Source organism: Bombina bombina, chromosome 2, assembly GCF_027579735.1.
Source record: "Bombina bombina isolate aBomBom1 chromosome 2, aBomBom1.pri, whole genome shotgun sequence".
Lineage (NCBI taxonomy): Eukaryota > Metazoa > Chordata > Amphibia > Anura > Bombinatoridae > Bombina > Bombina bombina.
This window is the reverse complement of record NC_069500.1, coordinates 772,857,761-772,880,017: the sequence shown is the minus strand read 5'-3', so window position 1 is coordinate 772,880,017 and position 22,257 is coordinate 772,857,761. Positions and strand designations below refer to the sequence as shown.

Here is a 22,257-nt window from a genome sequence, read left to right as displayed (position 1 = left end):
GGTGCAGTGATTATACTCGGATATCACAATTGATATACTTAAATCCCAACATTCAACTCTCTCTGATTTGGTGGTTAGACCATCATCGTATACTTCAAGGGGCTTCTTCTGTTCGTCCTACCTGGACTGTGATCACAACAGATGCAAGTCTTTCAGCTTGGGAAGCTGTCTGGGGATCTCTGACAGCAGAAGGGGTTTGGAAACCTCAAGAGGCGAGGTTACCAATCAATATTTTAGGACTCTGTGCTATTTTCAGGGCTCTTTAGGTTTGTCCTCTGTTAAAGAGAGAACCATTCATTTGTTTTCAGACAGGCAATATCACAACTGTGGCATATGTCAACCATCAGGGTGGGACTCCCAGTACCCTAGCTATGAAAGAAGTATCTCAGATACTTTCTTGGGCGGAATCCAGCTCTTGTCTCATTTCTGTGGTGCATGTCCCAGGTGTAGACAATTGGGAAGCGGATTATCTTAGCCATCAGACCTTACATTCGGGGGAGTGGTCTCTCCATCCAAATGTATTTTGTCAGACTGTACAGATGTGGGGTCTTCCAGAAATAGATCTGATGGCTTCTCATCTAAACAAGAGACTTCCCAGGTACCTATCGAGGTCCAGGGATCATCAGGCGGAGATGGTGGATGCTTTAGCAGTTCCTTGGTTTTACCAACCTGCTTATATCTTTTCTTCAAGATCATTATGGAACAATCGTATGTGTTTCTGATAGCACCAGCGTGGTCTCACAGGTTTTGGTATGCGGATCTTGCCCGGATGTCCAGTTGCCAGCCTTGGCCACTTCCTTTAGGACCAGACCTTCTGTCTCAAGGGCCGTTTTTCCATCAGGATCTCAAATTGTTAAATTTGAAGGTATGGAAATTGAACACTTAATGCTTAGTCATAGAGGTTTCCCTTATCAGTGATTAATACTATGCTACAGGCTCGTAAGTCTGTTTGAAGGAAGATTTATTATTGAGTTTGGAAGACCTCTATTTCATGGTGTTCTTCTCATAAAATCTCCTGGCATTCTTTTAGAATTCCTAGAATTTTACAGTTTCTTCAGGATGGTTTGGATAAAGGTTTGTCTGCAAGTACTTTGAAGGGACAAATCTCTGCTCTTTCTGTTTTATTTCATAGAAAGATTGCTAAGCTTCCTGATATTTACTGTTTTGTTCAGGCTTTGGTTCATATCAAGCCTGTTATTAAATCAATCTCTCCTCCTTGGAGTCTTAATTTGGTTTTGAAGACTTTGTAGGCTCCTCCTTTTGAGCCTATGCATTCTTTGGCTATTAAACTACTTTCTTGGAAAGTGTTGTTTCCTTTGGCTATCTCTTCAGCTAGAAGAGTTTCCAAATTGTCTGCTCTCTCTTGTGAGTCTCTTTTTCTGATTTTTCATCAGGATAAGGCTGTTTTGTGGACTTCGTTTAAGGTTCTTCCTAAGGTTGTGAATTCTAACAACATTAGTAGGGAAATTGTTGTTCCTTCCTTGTGTGCTAATCCCAAGAATACTCTTGAAAGATCTTTACATTCTTTGGATGTTGTAAGAGCTTTGAAATATTATGTTGAAGCTTCTAAAGATTTCAGAAAGACTTCTAGACAATTTGTTGTCTTCTCTGGTTTTAGAAAAGGTCAGAAAGCTTCTGCCATTTCTTTGGCATCTTGGTTAAAGCTTTTGATTCATAAAGCTTATTTGGAGGCGGGACAGTCCCAGCCTCAGAGGACCACAACTCATTCTACTAGATCAGTCTCCACTTCTTGGGCTTTTAAGAATGAAGCTTCAGTTGATCAGATTTGCAAAGCAGCAACTTGGTCTTCTTTGCATACATTTACTAAATTTTACCATTTTGATGTATTTGCTTCTTCTAAAGCAGTTTTTGGTAGAAAAGTTCTTCAGGCAGCTGTTTCAGTTTAATTCTTCTGTTTATGATTTAAGTTTTTTTCTTTAAATTTATGAGAAAACTTATTTTTTTGTGGATTTAATTTTTTCAGCGAAAAATGGTTGTTTTTATTTTATCCCTCCCTTTCTAGTGACTCTTCTGTGGACTTCCACATCTTGGGTATTTCTATCCCATATGTCACTAGCTCATGGACTCTTGCCAATTACATGAAAGAAAACATAATTTATTTTCTTTCATATTGGCAAGAGTCCATAAGACCCACCCTTTTTCTGATGGTTATGATTTTTATGTATAAAAGCACAATTATATTTCCAGTTCCTCTTTCTTGTATGCTTTTTTACTCCTTTTTCTATCTATGTATACAGCCTGATGAAACAGTGTGTTACACTGAGAAACGCGTTGCTTATGTTTTTACTATTTTAATACATTTTAAAGATTTATTCATCTCCTCACTTGCTGCCTACCTTTTTGATCTTCTGAATCGTTGACCCTCTTGGAGCTGGTCTAGTCTCCTCTCTAGTCATTTGAGGTGTGGGACTGGCTACTGTTGGATTCCTTTTTGCTGACTGACTCCTGCTCCAAGGCATCCCTGGACTCTCCCTGGTGAGACGAGGATTCGCCCCTGTGATCATATCCATTTGGTCTACCGGAAGACAAGTGGTTCCGGACTGCTGGTTTTGCACATCTGTGCTCTACATCTCGTGAGTAGGATTCTTTTGTCCTCCTTAGCCTGTAATATCATTTACCATCTGATCTGCACCATGTGGCGCCCTCTATTTTGATTTTTCTAGATTCCTTATCCTTGTGTCGTGGCGTGACACTCTAGAGGAGCGGCCCTTCCGTTTGGAACATCTTTTCTGGGACTTTACATATCCTTACGGATATTAAGGACTTTGCCGTCACATGCCATCCCATTTCGGATGACAGTTTGTATATTATAGATATTATTGTCCTATCTTGCTTATAATCATTTTTTAGACACTTGCATTTATTTATTTACCTGTTTCCGTTTGTTACTCCTAGGCGCCTCTTATAAGTACCTTAGTGATATTAGTTGTTACTAGAGCACTAGTCTGCTTATATTATTGAAATGTACAGTATGATGCAAGATTATTTGAATGTCACTTTAAATAACACAGGTCTCTATGTCTTTAAATTGGAATTCCTTTGCCAAACACATTACTTGAGTTTTATTGGGTTTCTGATATGGATCCATTCCAAAACATTTGAAAATCTTATGGTAAAAAATGTATCTAATACTTTTTTAGTACAAAAACTTCAGTTCTATTAGGACTGCTATTACAATCAATCAGAAACAAATTGTGGACACTTAGTCAAAGCATTCTTGGACCTCTCAAACTGTACCACTTGGACTTGTTGAAAACACACTTTCGCCTGTTTTGAGTGGCACATTTTGCTTTTTGAATATGCTCAGTAAACATTCTAATAAACTAGATCCTTTTTGTTTAATAAAATATTAAAAAGAAAGTTTAGGTCACACTTTAAAACTACCGCATTTATGCACACATGAAATATGATTGTCTAAATGTTCATTTATGATTGCAATTAAGAGTTTGAAAATTCTACAAATTAAATCAAAATTATATAAAGTTATTACTTGCACACAATATTAAATAATATTCAGCTAGATTACGAGTTTGGTGTTATGAGTGAAAAAGCATCGTTATGGCCCATAACGATGCTTTTTCCCTAACGCTGCTATTATATAAGTCTTGTCAGGATAGCTGTACCACACACTTTTTGGCCGTCACGCAACGTCAGTACCGCATTTAAAGAAAAGTCCTTTTTCAATGGGACTTCCATAGCGCCGGTATTACAAGTTTTGCTGTGAGGCCAAAAAGTGAGCGGTACAGCTTAAAATGACAAGATCCGTACCGCCATCTAAAGTCAGTAGTTATGAGTTTTATGCTACAAAGCTGTAACATAAAACTCATAACTAAACTGTCACAAAGTACACTAACACCCATAAACTACCTATTAACTCCTAAACCGAGGCCCCACCAGCATTGCAAACACTATAATAAAATTATTAACCCCTAATCTGCCGCTCCGGACATCGCCGCCACTGAAAAAATTTATTAACCCCTATTCTGCCGCTTCCCGACATCGTCACCACTATAATAAACCTATTAACCTCTAAACCGCCGCCCTCCCGCATCGCAAACACTATTTGAATATTATTAACCCCTAATCTACCGTCCGCCCACACCGCCGCTATAATAAACCTATTAACCCCTAAACCTAACCCTAACACCCCCTAACTTAAATATAATTAAAATAAATCTAAATAAAACTTACAATTATTACCTAAATAATTCCTATTTAAAACTAAATACTTACCTTTAAAATAAAACCTAAGCTAGCTACAATATAACTAATAGTTTTTCTATCTTAGGTTATATTGTTATTTCACAGGTAAGTTTGTATTTATTTTAACTAGGTAGACTAGTTAGTAAATAGTTATTAACTATTATTAACTATTTAATAACTACCTAGCTAAAATAAATACAAAGTTACCTGTAAAATAAAACCTAACCTGCCTTACACTAAAACCTAACATTACAATAAAATAAATTATTTGGCAGTTTAGTGTAGGCTAGGGTTTTAGATAAATGTATTGTATTAATTTAATTTATTTTATTGTAATGTTAGGTTCTAGTGTAAGGCAGGTTAGGTTTTATTTTACAGGTAACTTTGTATTTATTTTAGCTAGGTAGTTAGTAAATAGTTAATAACTATTTAGTAACTATTCTACCTAGTTAAAATAAATACAAACGTACCTGTGAAATAAAAACCTAAGATAGATGCAATGTAACTATTAGTTATATTGTACCTATCTTAGGTTTTATTTTATAGGTAAGTTTTTAGTTTTAAATAGGAATTATTTAGGTAATAATTGTAAGTTTTATTTAGATTTATTTTAATTATATGTAAGTAAGGGGGTGTTAGGGTTAGGGTTACGTTAGGGTTAGGTTTAGGGGTTAATAGGTTTATTATAGCGGCGGTGTGAGCGGACGGCAGATTAGGGGTTAATAATCTTTAAATAGTGTTTGCGATGCGGGAGGGCGGCGGTTTAGGGGTTAATAACTAATGTAAGTGGCGGCGATGTTAGGGGCAGCAGATTAGGGGTTAATAGTTGTATTTATGTGGCGGCGATGTTAAGGGCGGCAGATTAGTGGTTAATAGTTTTATGTAGGTGGCAGGCGATGTTGGGGCAGCAGATTAGAGGTTAATAACATTATGTAGGTGGAGGCGATGTTAGGGGCAGCAGATTAGTGGTGTTTAGACATGGGGTTTATGTTAGGGTGTTAGGTTTAAAGGTAACTTTTTCTATACCCATAGACATCAATGGGGCTGCGTTACAGAGCTTTTGTTTCCGTGATCGCAGGTGGCTTTTTTTTTTGGCGGCTCTCCCCATTGATGTCTATGTGGAAATTGTGCACGAGCACGTCAAAGCAGCGCTTGTATTTGGGTGAGGTATGGAGCTCAACGCAACCATATCGCCCGCACAAACCTGCTTTTTGCAAACCTGTAATAGCAGCGCTATGAAAGGTGTGCGGTGAAAATAACGTACAAGTAATTAGCGAGCAGCCATAACGCAAAACTCATACTCTCGCTGATTATTAGTTAAATGGAAAGAAGTGCATTTAAAAATATTAGGGGGTTATCGTCATCATCATGAATTATTTTTTTGTGAATTATCCATCATATTTTAGGAAGTTATTTCTGGCCAATCAAGAAGTAGTGATCTTGTAAATGCTTCAACATAATTGACTTTTATTAAATTAAAATAAATTACTTTTAAAGCAAATTCTATGTTTTATATGAGCTCTTCAAAATGTATTAAATCAATTTCTTGGCAAACTGCTATCAGTGCTTACCCAATGGAATATCAATGCTGATTATTGGAATCTTTATCTGTTTCATGGTCACCAAAATACTTGAACATGGCTCTTTCATCTCTCCTAATTCCGTCTCCACCCCCAACACTGCATCAACCACCAAATTATATGCATCATTAATTAGCTGAACCTGCAAGATAAGAGTAGAAAGAAAGTTATTTTATTATTAAACATAAAGAAACAGTTGCCTACTAGTTTGCTCAAAACAGCTTGTGTGTTTGTATGTGTATGTAAATATACAGTATATATACAGTACATATATATATATATATATATATATATATATATATATATATATATATATATATATATATATATATATATATATATATATATATATATATATATATCTGTAGTTTACTAGTCAGGGTTTAAATGTTACTAGAGCACTCAATGCTCAGGAAAATGGCAATTTCTTACTCGTCTGGAACTAGTGGAAATTTCAAGCCGTGTGTGTGTATATGACTGTGTGTATATATATATATATATATATATATATATATAAAAATATATATATATATATATATATATATATAAATTCCAAAAATAAAGAGCACTCACCAGGACTTGTTATATACAGCATTCAGAGCTTTAATTGCAAAAAGTGACGGTCTGAGGACGGGGTTAAAATCCCCAAAACGTCACTTTTTGCAATAAAAGCTCTGAATGCTGTATATAACAAGTCCTGGTGAGTGCTCTTTATTTTTGGAATTTGTGTGGATATTGGATGCCCCCCGGGCAGCTGCTTAATAAAGTGAGTGCAGAGTTAACTTGGGACTTATATATATATATATAGGTTTCTTCAATCAAAGACTGCACTCGCTGGATTTAGGTAAAATATAAACTATTTATTATATGGTGACGTTTCGGGGTTCGCAGCCCCTTCCTCAGACCAAACCACCAAACAAAGTGCAAGTGAAAAAAGTGACTTTTAACCTCTTAAGGACATATGACGGAATTTTTCCGTCATAAAACAATTGAGCAAACTGAAAGCTGTGTCCTTAAAGGGTTAAACATAATAAGCCCCTCCCATCAGACAGTGCAAAAAATTGAGCCAAAAACAGTTGTCAAGGCAACCACTAGGTTGCCTGGATATCATTAAACAATATAATAAATAACAGAAACCTAAACACTTAGATATGGTGTATCCCCATCATCTTATATATATATATATATATATATATATATATATATATATATATATATATATATATATATATATACATACACACACACACACACACACAAAAATCCATTCCAGTGTGTAGTGAATAAAATTGCAAATATCATACACTACTAATATATACAAATCTATTAATTATGTCATATTGCTAAATCAGGATCAGTAACAATATAACCATCAGCACGATCATAATATTATGTATAATGTTAATGCATACCTAGATTATTTCATAACTCATATACTGGAGTACAGCCTAAGGAGAACGCATGTCTATTGGCCATCATACATTAGTAGTCAAAATAAAGTAAAGTAAGGTATATATCAAAGTATGGGTGTATAGTCAGAAATCGGTACATAGCAGTGTTGCTAATCAGTATCATAGGTAAACTAAAGTCACCCAATATTTAATATTTAATATAAGTACCCACTGTGTATATAGATGCCTTCTCATAAAGCCGTATAACCGCTGAGTAGCCACCTGTGCAGAGTTAAAATTTGTCTCAATCCTTTACAGAGCTGGCGTGTGCGTAGCTCTAACTGTATCAAAGCTGCATGGCTAATTAGCATAAAATCGTGACGTGTGCAGCTTAGGGTAAACGCTATGTGCACAATGTCACTGTTCACAGTCCAGTAGTGTAGTGTAGCTAAGTGCCACTAATTAAATACCAATTATATTGATATTCCAGGCAGTACTTGTGTACGTGTCTTTATCTAGTGTCAGCACCGTAAGTCACAACAGAGATTGAGACTGCAATAAGGCCCTATGTCAGGAGCAATAAAAAAACAATGAGTGTTATTTTAGACATATATATGTGCACACATGTTTGTGAGACCCACTCATGATTTTTAAACAGTACTAGATCATCCAATTAACTAGACCAAATAGATTGCAGTAGCCTCATTAGGTATTATTTATAGGATCAATAGGGACTATTAAGATCAGTAGCTTGAAATCACATTATATATCCAGAGAGCTGTAAACAATCACTGTGTAGTTTGTCAAGTTGTTCTGAGGTTAAGACAAGATCAGTACTATTCTATATTATATATCACAAAGTATATCAACAGACCACCATGTGCCACCCCAAATAAAGGGGTATATAATGTACAGACCTCATATATAATCAATAGTCTGTCAATTTACAAGCGACAATCATGGTGTATAACGGTAATTATGTGTACATCGCAGATCTTGTGCCAGGGTGTATGGCTACCACCCACAGTCGGACCTCATTGCTATTTGCATATCATTGGTCTGTGTCAGGGATTTTTCCCTGTTGTGTTTGCCATGTGCTGCTGGCAGCCATTTTACTCACCTCTCTTCCTGACTATGGTGCATTGTGGGGGATGCTGCTCAATTCCTGCACTTCCTTTTATGGCCAGACTGGTGTGCATCATCCATGTGAGACAGGATGCAGTCTCAGTATTGTGATGTCATCACTTATTATTTAAAGGGCCTCTGTTCAGTATGCTTTGCCTTTGCGTTGTCTCAGACTTGTTTGTGAGAGTTCCTGTGTATTACCTGGCTGCTTGACGTCCTTCCTGGTTCCTGATCCCTGGCTTGTTCCTGACTCTGCTGTTTTCCTTGTTCCTGATTCTGGCTCGTCTGACTATTCGCTTTGGCTCCTGACTCGGCTCGTCTAACTACCAGCTCTGGTTTTGACTCCTGGCTTGTTATTTGACTTGTGGACTTTTTATTATTTTTTGCTATTAATAAAGGTGTGATTATTTTTCCACTTCTTGTCTCAGTCTGATTCCTGGCACCCTGACATGACGCAAAGGCCATGAATCCTTGCCGCAGAGGTAGGTTGGAACAATGAAGCCCTTGTTGCCGCCTTCTTTCATGGGCTCTCTGATTCGATTAAAGACGAAGTTGCTGCCAGAGATTTACCAGAGGATCTCGAGGCATTGGTGCCTTTTTTTATCCTAATTGACATCAGACTCAGAGAGAGGCCGTCTTTCAAGGAGCGCTTGTGGAAGCCTCCTGTTCCATTGTCTCCTACGTGTTCATTCCCACCCATGCCTCCCTCTCCTCCCACGCCTCCTGGTCGTGAGTCACCAGGTACTGCTGAGCCAATGCAGCTGGGATTCACGCGCCTCTCAGTGCCGGAGAGGGCCTTTAGGAGGAGGGAGGGGCTCTGCCTCTATTGTGGGTTACAGGGCCACCTTTTAAAGTCTTGTCCTACACGGCCGGGAAACACTCACACCTAAGGTCCTGTCGGGGGCAGACCTTGGATGGTTTATCCTTGTCCCCAGAAACGCTTAAGGAGAAACCTTTGGTCACGGTTGTCTTTTCCTGGGTGGACTCCTCCATAGTCACCCAGGCTCTTGTTGACTCCGGTGCTGCGGGCTATTTCATTGACAGTGCTTTTGTATCAAAGCACTCCATTCCTGTTTTGCCTTGGTCCGTTTGCTATTGAGGCCATTGATGGCAGGCCCCTTCAGTCCGCACTCGTTACTCACGAAACTGCTCCATTGTCCATGGCTGTTGGGGCTCTCCATTTTGAAACCCTCCAGTTCCAGGTGATAAACTCTCAGCATTTTCCGGTTGTTCTGGGTTATCCCTGGCTCCAAAAGCACAATCCCAGTCTCGACTGGCGCAGGTCGGAAATTTTGTTGTGGTCCCCACAATGTATTTCCACTTGTCTTCGGAAACCAGTTAAAGTCTTGTGCACTTCTTCGGTTTCTCAATTTCCAGAGGAGTACCAAGAGTTCCTAGACGTGTTTGACAAGGTGCGTGCCGGTACAGTGCCTCCTCACCGGTCTTACGATTGTGCTATAGACCTGCAACCCGGAGCCATTCCTCCTCCGGGCCGGGTGTACCCTCTGTCTGTTGCAGAGAATTGTGCTATGGAGGAGTATGTTGCCGATGCTCTGTCGCGGGGGATCATCCACAAATCTTGCTCTCCTGCAGGGGCTGGCTTCTTCTTTGTGAAGAAAAAGGGTGGCAAGTTAAGACCATGTATCGATTATAGGGGTCTTAATCGTCTTACCATTAAGAATGCTTAGCCTATTTTACTTATTATGAAACTCTTTGACCGCCTCAAGTGAGCGACGGTCTTTACTAAACTTGATTTGAGAGGAGCGTACAATCTCGTTAGGATTAACCCCTTAATGACCGGACCATTTTTCAATTTTCTTACCCTTAATGACAATGGCTATTTTTACATTTCTGCAGTGTTTGTGTTTAGCTGTAATTTTCCTCTTACTCATTTACTGTACCCACACATATTATATACCGTTTTTCTCGCCATTAAATGGACTTTCTAAAGATATCATTATTTTCATCATATCTTATAATTTACTATAAAAAAAATATAAAATATGAGGAAAAAATTGAAAAAAACACCCACTTTTTCTAACTTTGACCCCTAAAATCTGTTACACATCTACAACCACCAAAAAACACCCATTCTAAATAGTTTCTAAATTTTGTCCTGAGTTTAGAAATACCCAATGTTTACATGTTTTTTGCTTTTTTTGCAAGTTATAGGGCAATAAATACAAGTAGCACTTTGCTATTTCCAAACCACCTTTTTTCAAAATTAGCACTTGTTGCATTGGAACACTGATATCTGTCAGGAATCCCTGAATATCCCTTGACATGTATATATTTATTTTTAGAAGACAACCCAAAGTATTGATATAGGCCCATTTTGGTATATTTCATGCCACCATTTCACCGCCAAAAGCGATCAAATAAAAAAAATTGTTGACTTTTTCACAAATTTTTTCACAAACTTTAGGTTTCTCGCTGAATTTATTTACAAACATCTTGTGCAATTATGGTATAAATGGTGTTAAATACTTCTCTGGGATCCCCTTTGTTCAGAAATAGCAGACATATATGGCTTTGGCGTTGCTTTTTTGTAATTAGAAGGCTGCTAAATGCCACTGCACACCATGCGTGTATTATGCCCAGAAGTGAAGGGGTTAATTAGGGAGCTTGTAGGGAGCTTTTAGGTTTAATTTTAGCTTTATTGTAGTGTAGTAGACAACCCAAATTATTGATCTAGGCCCATTTTAGTATATTTCATGCCACCATTTCCCCGCCAAATACGATCAAATAAAAAAAAACTTATATTTTTCACAATTTTAGGTTTCTCACTGAAATTATTTGCAAACAGCTTGTGCAATTATGGCACAAATGGTTGCAAATGCTTCTCTAGGATCCCCTTTGTTCAGAAATAGCAGACATATATGGCTTTGGCGTTGCTTTTTGGTAATAATAAGGCCATTAAATGCTGCTGCGCACCACACTTGTAATATGCCCAGCAGTTAAGGGGTTAATTAGGTAGCTTGTAGGGTTAATTTTTAGCTTTAGTGTAGAGATCAGCCTTCCATCTGACACATCCCACCCCCTGATCCCCCCTGACCCCCCTCAAACAGCTCTCTTCCCTCCCCCACCCCACAATTGTCCCCGCCATCTTAAGTACTGGCAGACAGTCTGCCAGTACTGAAATAAAAAGCATTTTTTTTTTATTATTATTATTTTCTTCATACAGTCTGCAGTGATGGATCCCCCTTACCTCAAAACCTCCCTGATCCCCCCATACATCTCTCTAACCCTCCCCCCTACCTATTTGCCGCCATCTTGGGTACTGGCAGCTGTCTGCCAGTACCCAATTTGCCCCCAAAAATTGTTTTTTTTTTACTTTTTTGATTTAAAACATTAGTTTTCTGTAGTGTAGCTGGCCCCCCTTAATAATCTACATCCCTCCCCCTCCCAGATCCCTTACTTAACAACGGAGATCCCTTCCTTCAATTGCATCATAGTTTTTTTTTTTCAGGAGTGCATAAGTTGCGTGCACCCCCCCACCCCCCGGCCGCAACCGCCGACAGAACAACATTTGAGCCGATCGGGCTACAACTTGGAAAAAAAATAGCCAACGCAATTGAGAGGAGTTGCTCCCACCCACCAACGAATGTGTGAGTCGCAATAGCCGATGCAGAGAGTGGGTAAAATATGGGATTGCAGTGATGGCTCAATGTTGAGGCATCACTACAATCCCTTGTAAGCAGCTGGAAGCGATCATGATCGCTTCCAGCACTTCAAAGAACAGAGGACGTACCAGGTACGTCAATTGTCATTAAGGGGAGCTTTTCCTATGACGTACCTGGTACGTCCTCTGTCATTAAGGGGTTAAGGAGGGCCACGAATGGAAAACAGCATTTAACACCAGGAGCGGCATTATGAGTATCTTGTAATGCCCTTTGGCCTATGTAACGCTCCTGCTGTTTTTCAGGAATTTATTAATGATGTCCTACGAGATATGTTGCAAAAGTGTGTTGTGGTGTACTTAGACGACATCCTCATACCATCACCCACACTTGAGGCTCATCGTTCTGATGTTACACGGGTTCTTCAGAGACTACGTGAGAACGGCCTGTTTTGTAAACTCGAGAAATGTGAGTTCCATCAGACTCAAGTAACCTTCCTAGGTTATGTTATCTCCGTTTCAGGGTTCTCCATGGATCCTGGCAAGTTATCTGCAGTTCTGAAGTGGCCTCGCCCAGTTGGTCTTCAGTCTATTCAACGTTTTTGAGGTTAGCGAATTACTATAGAAAGTTTATTAAAAACTCTTCTTCCTTGGTCAAACCTATCACAGACATGACCCGTAAAGAGAATGATCCACTCCATTGGTCACCTACTGCCATTAAGGCCTTTGATAGTCTTAAGACTGCCTTTGCTGCCGCTCCAGTTCTGGCTCATCCTAACCCTGTCCTGCCTTTCGTTCTTGAGGTCTATGCGTCTGAGACTGGAGTAGGTGCCTTCTTGTCTCAACGTCCTACGCCTGACGGTTCCTTGCATCCGTGTGGTTCCTTCTCTAAGAAATTGTCTCCAGCGGAGTGCAATTATGAAATTGGCGACAGGGAATTACTGGCCATAATTTTGGCACTTAAGGAATGGAGGCATCTTCTCAAGGGTACTAGCGTGCCAGTGCTCATTCTTACTGACCACAAGAATTTAACTTATCTATCTGAAGCAAAACGTTTGTCGCCCCGACAGGCCAGATGGGCGCTATTTTTGTCTCGGTTTAATTATGTGGTCTCCTACCTGCCTGGTAGTAAGAATGTTAGGGCTGATGCCCTCTCTCGACAATTTTCGCCTCTGTCCAAGGAGGAGTCTGTACCTACTCCTGTTATACCTCCTGACCATATTTTGGCTACCATACGTACTAATTTGACTTCTCCCTTGGGGGAGGAGATCCTGGCTGCACAAACCAATGCAGCTTCTGAGAAACCTAGTGGTAAGTGTTTTGTTCCTGAGAATCTTCGAACTAAACTTTTGCACACTTACCACTATCCTAGAGCCGCAGGTCATCCAGGCAAGAACCAAATGATTTGGTCTATCACTCGACAATTCTGGTGGCCAGGTCTTCATTCTGATGTTGCTGCGTAAGTTGCCTCCTGTTCAGTTTGTTCACAGAATAAGACTCCTCGACGTTTTCCTGTGGGTCTTCTTCAACCTATTGCTAATGGTGAGCGTCCTTGGACACATCTTTCCATGGACTTCTTTGTCGAGCTCCCTGTTTCAAATGGCAATACTGTTATCCTTATGGTGGTTGACCGTTTTTCTAAAATGTCACATTGCATTCCCTTGATGAAGTTGCCTACCGCTCAGAAGCTTGCTTCAATTTTTGCCCGGGAGGTCTTCCGTTTACATGGGTTACCCAAGGAGATAGTGTCGGACCGGGGTAGCCAGTTTGTCTCCAGATTTTGGCGTTCCTTTTGTGCTCAAATGGGGATCCAGCCTTCCTTCTCCTCGGCGTATCACCCTCAATCCAATGAGGCTGAGGAACAGTCTAATCAAGCTCTGGAACAGAGCTTGATTGCTATGTCTCAGATCACCACAATAATTGGTCTGAACTGTTACCTTGGGCAGAGTTTGCTCATAATAGTGCTATTAATGCTTCCTCCAAGTTATCCCCGTTCATGGCGAATTATGGGTTTCAACCATCCTTGTTGTCCGATTCATTCATGTCTCAGGGTATTCCAGCTTTGGAGGAGCATCTCCGGCAACTCCGTTCCACGTGGGTGCAGATTCAGGATTGCCTTCATCGTTCTATGCAGTGCCAAAAGTTCCAGGCTGATCGTAGGCGTCTGCCCGCACCTTCCTACCAGGTTGGTGAGAGAGATTGGCTGTCCTCCCGCAACTTGAACTTTCGTGTGCCTTCCAATAAATTGACTCCCAATTATGTTGGTCCTTTTTGAATATGGGTTAATCCTGTGGCCTACGCTCTTGACCTTCCTCCTGCTATGCGCATCTCCAATGATTTTCATGTCTCCCTCTTGAAACCATTGGTTTGTAAGGGGTTTACCACTGTGTTGCCTCATCCCCGTCCAATCTTTGTTGACCATGAGGAGTATGAGGTCAGCAGCATTATTGACTCTCGTATGTCCAGGGGCCGTGTACAGTATTTGGTTCACTGGAGAGGCTATGGTCCAGAGGAGCGTTCTTGGGTTCCTTCCTCTGATGTTCATGCTCCCCCCCTCCTCCGTGCCTTCCATGACGCTTTTCCCCAATAAGCCTTTTGTCCTCCCGCGGTGGAGGGGTCGTTGAGGGGAGGGTACTGTCAGGGTTTTTTCCCTGTTGTGTTTGCCATGTGCTGCTGGCAGCCATTTTACTCACCTCTCTTCCTGACTATGGTGGATTGTGGGGGATGCTGCTCAATTCCTGCACTTCCTTTTATGGCCAGACTAGTGTGCATCATCCATGTGAGACAGGATGCAGTCTCAGTATTGTGATGTCATCACTTATTATTTAAATGGCCTCTGTTCAGTATGCTTTGCCTTTGCGTTGTCTCAGACTTGTTTGTGAGAGTTCCTGTGTATTACCTGGCTGCCTGACGTCCTTCCTGGTTCCTGATCCCTGGCTTGTTCCTGACTCTGCTGTTTCCTTGTTCCTGATTCTGGCTCATCTGACTATTCGCTTTGGCTCCTGACTCGGCTCGTCTGACTACCAGCTCTGGTTTTGACTCCTGGCTTGTTATTTGACTTGTGGACTTTTTATAATTTTTTTCTATTAATAAAGGTGTGATTATTTTTGCACTTCTCGTCTCAGTCTGATTCCTGGCACCCTGACAGTCTGCTGTTAACAAGTGACAATCAAAATCAAAGTAAAAAATATAACAGCATAAATATACAAAGATGTATATATCAATATATACTCATATGTGTATTACTGTAAATATTCCATGGTCATTCCGAGCCTAGGGTGTTAAACACGTAGTTAAAAGTTATCTAACGTCTCAGAAAAAGTAGCGATTGGAGATGTCAGTAGGGACAAAACAGGTTAGCAGTATGATAGAGTCATATCCTGGAAAGTATCACCTAATGAGGTCATCAATGTTGCTACATGTGTAACACATGTGTAAAATCCATCTCAGGCCATTGGAGTTATAAATTAGTATAATAAATAGGTCCGACCTAGTGTGCATCCCATTATTGCATAAGGTGCATCCTGGCCTGAAGTCCTACCTCATATCAAGCGTAATATCTCATGCGTCCTGGGTTCATAGATAGCAGTGCCAGTCATTCGACATGTAGGGATGTAGGGTACCAAGGCGAAAGATCCATCTTGATTCCAATTGTAAGAATGTTCTATCCTGGTCTCCCCCTCTTTTCAAAGGGGGGACATGATCAATTAAGATGAACCGCAAATCCGTGACCTTATGCTTTGCCTGCAGAAAGTGTCTCGCTACTGGTTGATCTGATACCCCCTTGTCTAATGCACTGCATATTGCAGACCTATGATTTGCCATTCTTAGGTGGGCATTATCAATAGTTTTTCCAACATAGAACTGTCCACAGCAGCAGCTGAGTAGGTAGATCACATGACTTGTAGTGCATGTAATAAAATGTTTGATGGTAAATTTCTTAGTAGTGTGAGGGTGGCGAATTTTGCATGGAATCATCCTGTTGCAAGTAGTACACCCTGTGCATCTGAAACAGCCAATCTTCTTATTCTTTAGCCATTGTTACTTTAGATAGCAGTGCTATGGGTCTGTGAGCATTAGGCTATCCTTCAGGTTCCTCCCATGTTTGTAGCCCATAATAGGTGGGTACATCTGGCCAAATGGTAGGGTCTTATCTGTCTCCAAGATCTCTGTAGGTTTTGTATATAAGGTAGTTTTTAATTTACCTTCTTTTTTGTAGATTCTCAAGTCCAGGAAATCAATATATTCACAATCAAATTTAAGTTAGAATTTGATTGGGGATTCTCTGTCGTTCAGTTGGGTAACCCATGTAATCAGTGATTCCTCCTGTCCTCGCCAAATAAAGAATACATCATTGATGTATCTTTTATAGCACTTGATGTTTGTGTGGTTATATACATCCATTGTCACAGTTTTGTTTTGCTCCATAAATAGGTTGGCTTAAGCAGGGGCCACATTGGACCCCATGGCCATCCCCATTAGTTGCTGATAGAAATAATTTTTGAAGCAAAAGTAGTTAAGTTTCAGACACTTCTCTATTAGGTTCAAAATGAATGTGATGGGTGGTCCAACGTTTGGGTAGTGGGTAAGTGCAGTTTCTATTGTGTCTATGCCATCAGTATGTGGGATAACAGTATAGAGGCTCCTCACATCCATAGTCACCAGTATGTCATCATTGTGGGTTTCATCCAAAGCTTTTATTAGTGTGATCAAGTCACTGGAGTCCCTAATATAGGAATCCATCCATTTAACCAATGGTTGTATTAGGTAATCAGTAAACTGAGCCAAAGGTTGAGCAGGGAGCCTCTTGCTGACACAATTGGTCTGCCAGGTGGATTATGTTGATATTTGTGTATCTTTGGCAGTGTGTAAAGGATAGGGTGAATAGGATGTGTAGTGGCTAGAAAGTTGAATTCCTCCTTGTTTATCCAATTGTTGTTTAATGCATCTTCCAGTAGGGCATCAGTCTCTCTTTTAAAGTCTTTGGTCGGGTCCCATGTCAACTTCTTATAGGTCACTTTGTCATTTAGCTGTCTCAGAATCTCATCTCTGTTCTGGTCATATTCCATTAGTACAATGGCCCCGCCCTTGTTAGCGGGCCTTTTCACAATGCTTGAAATATTCGATGATGAAACTACTACTAGGACTTTTGCCTACACCTCTGAAGATGCCCTCAGGATTTTAGTAGACTCTGAAGTAACTGAAACTGAAGTCCCTGAAATACCACAGACAATCTACAATACCCTAATAAGACTGAAGAAACGTGAAACGGACTTAGAACTGCACACAGAATACCTCTCCAAATACTACAAGAAGAACAAGATCCCGAGAGGGTTTAGGATCAAGAACCAGCCTACAATTGGAAGAAGCAAAAAAAAAAATGGTGCCAGATTTAAAAAAAATGTTCCATGGATCTGATACTACTAGTAATCAAAGAATGCACAAACATACTGATCACCGTTAGAGATGAGCTAAAAGAATTTAATACTAATAAGATGAGATACTGAGAAATGACGGCAGTGATACATGGATGGACAAAATTACCAAACAAGTGAATGACTATAAAAGGGAACTAGTGACATTCAAAAACCAAAAGATTATCACTGTTGGCTCTGACTACAAGGATAAAAGAATATATTCCTGGCTCCACGGTGATACACAAGGAGGACCATATAGACCAAGAAGACAGCGCAACTACAGATCAAGATTCCTCAATACCATGGATAGCAGTTCTAGCTCAGACACCGAAAGTGGACACCCCCAACAACAACATCAAAATTACCAACAGGGCCGAGATCTGGCAATACCTAGTACGTCCTCTTTTTTAGGGGTGACCACCAGGTCAGGAAACGTAACAAGGCCGAGGCCGCACCCGAGGATGGGGAACTACTGCTGGCGGGAGACCACTGCTACCACCAAGACAGTGAACCCTGATATCGTCAACATTAGTAATAGAGAACTGAATAGATCTGAGATCACCCTACTCAATAAAGGACTCACTTTCATTCCAACTTTTAAGATTGACAACTTTGACACCTTTTTGGATATACATAAATTCCAAAGAAATCTCAAACTTAAGGAACACTTTGGGGACACCACTACAGAAGTTGAGACCAAGAGATTCAAACCAAAAAGTAGATTTGAACCTATAAACAGTGGTTCAAGTATCAAAACCTACACTAGGTTGATCTCTAATGACTCTGAAAGAATCACAATGGATGAATACAGACCAAATCTCGCTAAAAGTAAAAGACAGGCATTGAAGTCACTAGCTACTGACTCAAGCATTGTGATACGGCCTGCTGACAAGGGCAGGGCCATTGTACTAATGGAATATGACCAGTACAGGGATGAGATTCTGAGACAGCTAAATGACAAAGTGACCTATAAGAAGTTGACATGGGACCTGACCAAAGACTTTAAAAGAGAGATTGATGTCCTACTGGAAGATGCATTAAACAACAATTGGATAGACAAGGATGAATTCAACTTTCTAACCACTACACATCCTATTCACCCTATCCTTTACACACTGCCAAAGATAAACAGGGATCAACATAATCCATCTGGCAGACCGATTGTATCAGCAAGAGGCTCCCTGCTACAACCTTTGGCTGAGTTTACTGATTCCCTAATACAACCATTGGTTAAATGGATGGATTCCTATATTAGGGACTGCAGTGACTTGATCACACTATTAAAAGCTTTGGATGAAACCCACGATGATGACATACTGGTGACTATGGATGTGATGAGCCTCTATACTGTTATCCCACATACTGATGGCATAGGCGCAATAGAAACTGCCCTAACCCACTACCCATACGTTGGACCACCCATCACATTCATTCTGAACCTACTAGAGAAGTGTCTGAAACTTAACTATTTTCACTTTGAAAATAATTTCTATCAGCAACTAATGGGGAAGGCTATAGGGTCAAATGTGGCCCCTGCTTATGCCAAACTATTTATGGAGCTATACAAAACTGTGACAATGGTTGTATATAACCACACAAACATCAAGTGCTATAAAAGATACATTGATTATGTATTCTTTATTTGGCGAGGACAGGAGAAATCACTGATTACATGGGTTAACCAACTGAACGACAGAGAATCCCCAATCAAATTCTAACTTAAATTTGATTGTGAATATATTGATTTACTGGACTTGAGAATCTACAAAAAAAGAAGGTAAACTATATACTACCTTATATACAAAACCTACAGATAGAAATTCTCTACTAGAAGCCACCAGCAACTACCCACCCCATACTCGTAAGGCTATCATAAAGTCTCAAATGATGAGAGTGATGGGAAACAATACTGAGTAATCGTGAGTGGGTCTCACAAACATGTGTGCACATATATATGTCTACAAGAACACTCATTGTTTTTTTATTGCTCCTGACATAGGGCCTTATGCTGGGGCCAATTGCGGTCCCAATCTCTGATGTGACTTACGGTGCTGACACTATGTAAAGGCACCTACACAAGTACTGCCTGGAATATCACTGTTATCGGTATTTAATTAGTGGCACTTAGCTACACTACACTATACGAGTACTGGACTGTGAACAGTGACATTGTGCACGTAGGCCTAGATTTAGAGTTTGGCGGTAGCTGGTTTTAGGCTACCGCCGGTATTTGGAGTCAGTCAGGAAAGGGTCTAACGCTCACTTTTCAGCCGCGACTTTTCCATACCGCAGATCCCCTTACGTCAATTGCGTATCCTATCTTTTCAATGGGATCTTTCTAACTCCGGTATTTAGAGTCGTGGCTGAAGTGAGCGTTAGAATTCTAACGACAAAACTCCAGCCGCAGAAAAAAGTCAGTAGTTAAGAGCTTTCTGGGCTAACGCCGGTTCATAAAGCTCTTAACTACTGTGCTCTAAAGTACACTAACACCCATAAACTACCTATGTACCCCTAAACCGAAGTCCCCCCACATCGCCGCCACTCGATTAAATTTTTTTAACCCCTAATCTGCCGACCGCCACCTACGTTATACTTATTTACCCCTAATCTGCTGCCCCTAACACCGCCGACCCCTATATTATATTTATTAACCCCTAACCCCTAACCTGCCCCCCACAACGTCGCCGCCAGCTACCTACAATAATTAACCCCTAATCTGCCGACCGCCACCTACGTTATACTTATGTACCCCTAATCTGCTGCCCCTAACACCGCCGACCCCTATATTATATTTATTAACCGCTAATCTGCCCCCCTCAACGTCGCCTCCACCTGCCTACACTTATTAACCCATAATCTGCCGAGCGGACCGCACCGCTACTATAATAAAGTTATTAACCCCTAATCCGCCTCACTCCCGCCTCACTAACCCTATAATAAATAGTATTAACCCCTAATCTGCCCTCCCTAACATCGCCGACACCTAACTTCAATTTTTAACCCCTAATCTGCCGACCGAATCTCGCCACTACTGTAATAAATGGATTAACCCCTAAAGCTAAGTCTAACCCTAACCCTAACACCCCCCTAAGTTAAATATAATTTAAATCTAACGAAATTAATTAACTCTTATTAAATAAATTATTCCTATTTAAAGCTAAATACTTACCTGTAAAATAAACCCTAATATAGCTACACTATAAATTATAATTATATTATAGCTATTTTAGGATTTATATTTATTTTACAGGTAACTTTGTATTTATTTTAACCAGGAACAATAGCTATTAAATAGTTAAGAACTATTTAATAGCTAAAATAGTTAAAATAATTACAAAATTACCTGTAAAATAAATCCTAACCTAAGTTACAATTAAACCTAACACTAGACTATCAATAAATTAATTAAATACAATACCTACAATTATCTACAATTAAACCTAGCACTACACTATCAATAAATGAATTAAATACAATATCTACAAATAAATACAATTAAATAAACTAACTAAAGTACAAAAAAATAAAAAAGAACTAAGTTACAAAAAATAAAAAAATATTTACAAACATTAGAAAAATATTACAACAATTTTAAACTAATTACACCTACTCTAAGCCCCCTAATAAAATAACAAAGACCCCCAAAATAAAAAATGCCCTACCCTATTCTAAATTACAAAAGTTCAAAGCTCTTTTACCTTACCAGCCCTGAACAGGGCCCTTTGTGGGGCATGCCCCAAAGAATTCAGCTCTTTTGCCTGTAAAAAAAACACATACAATAACCCCCCCCCAACATTACAACCCACCACCCACATACCCCTAATCTAACCCAAACCCCCCTTAAATAAACCTAACACTAAGCCCCTGAAGATGTTTCTACCTTATCTTCACCTCACCGGGTACACCGATCCGTCCTGGCTCCAAAATCTTCATCCAAGCCCAAGCGGGGGCTAGACATCCATCATCCGACGGCTGAAGAAGTCCAGAAGAGGGTCCAAAGTCTTCATCCTATCCGGGAAGAAGAGTAGATCCGGACCGGCAACCATCTTCTTCCAAGCGACATCTTCTATCTTCATCCGATGAGGACATCGTGAAGACCTCCAGCGCGGAACCATCTTCTACCGGCGACGTCCAACTGAAGAATGACGGTTCCTTTAAGGGACGTCATCCAAGATGGCGTCCCTCGAATTCCGATTGGCTGATAGGATTCTATCAGCCAATCGGAATTAAGGTAGGAAAATTCTGATTGGCTGATGGAATCAGCCAATCAGAATCAAGTTCAATCCGATTGGCTGATCCGATCAGCCAATCAGATTGAGCTCGCATTCTATTGGCTGTTCCGATCAGCCAATAGAATGCGAGCTCAATCTGATTGGCTGATTGGATCAGCCAATCGGATTGAACTTGATTCTGATTGGCTGATTCCATCAGCCAATCAGAATTTTCCTACCTTAATTCCGATTGGCTGATAGAATCCTATCAGCCAATCGGAATTCGAGGGACGCCATCTTGGATGACGTCCCTTAAAGGAACCGTCATTCTTCAGTTGGACGTCGCCGGAAGAAGATAGGTCCGCGCTGGAGGTCTTCACGATGGAGCCGGTCCTCATCGGATGAAGATAGAAGATGCCGCTTGGAAGAAGATGGTTGCCGGTCCGGATCTACTCTTCTTCCCGGATAGGATGAAGACTTTGGACCCTCTTCTGGACTTCTTCAGCCGTCAGATGATGGATGTCTAGCCCCCGCTTGGGCTTGGATGAAGATTTTGGAGCCAGGATGGATCGGTGTACCCGGTGAGGTGAAGATAAGGTAGAAACATCTTCAGGGGCTTAGTGTTAGGTTTATTTAAGGGGGGTTTGGGTTAGATTAGGGGTATGTGGGTGGTGGGTTGTAATGTTGGGG

General features: G+C 40.3%; 1 protein-coding gene across 1 annotated transcript in view; it reads right to left on the bottom strand.

Annotated features, from left to right (window-relative positions):
* YJEFN3 (YjeF N-terminal domain containing 3) overlaps positions 1-22,257 on the bottom strand; it is a 401,301-nt gene that overhangs the window by 21,650 nt on the left and 357,394 nt on the right. The window contains exon 5 of the mRNA XM_053702926.1: positions 5,796-5,946. Coding sequence (XP_053558901.1) covers positions 5,796-5,946 — 151 coding nt within the window. The remainder of the gene's footprint in view (positions 1-5,795; positions 5,947-22,257) is intronic.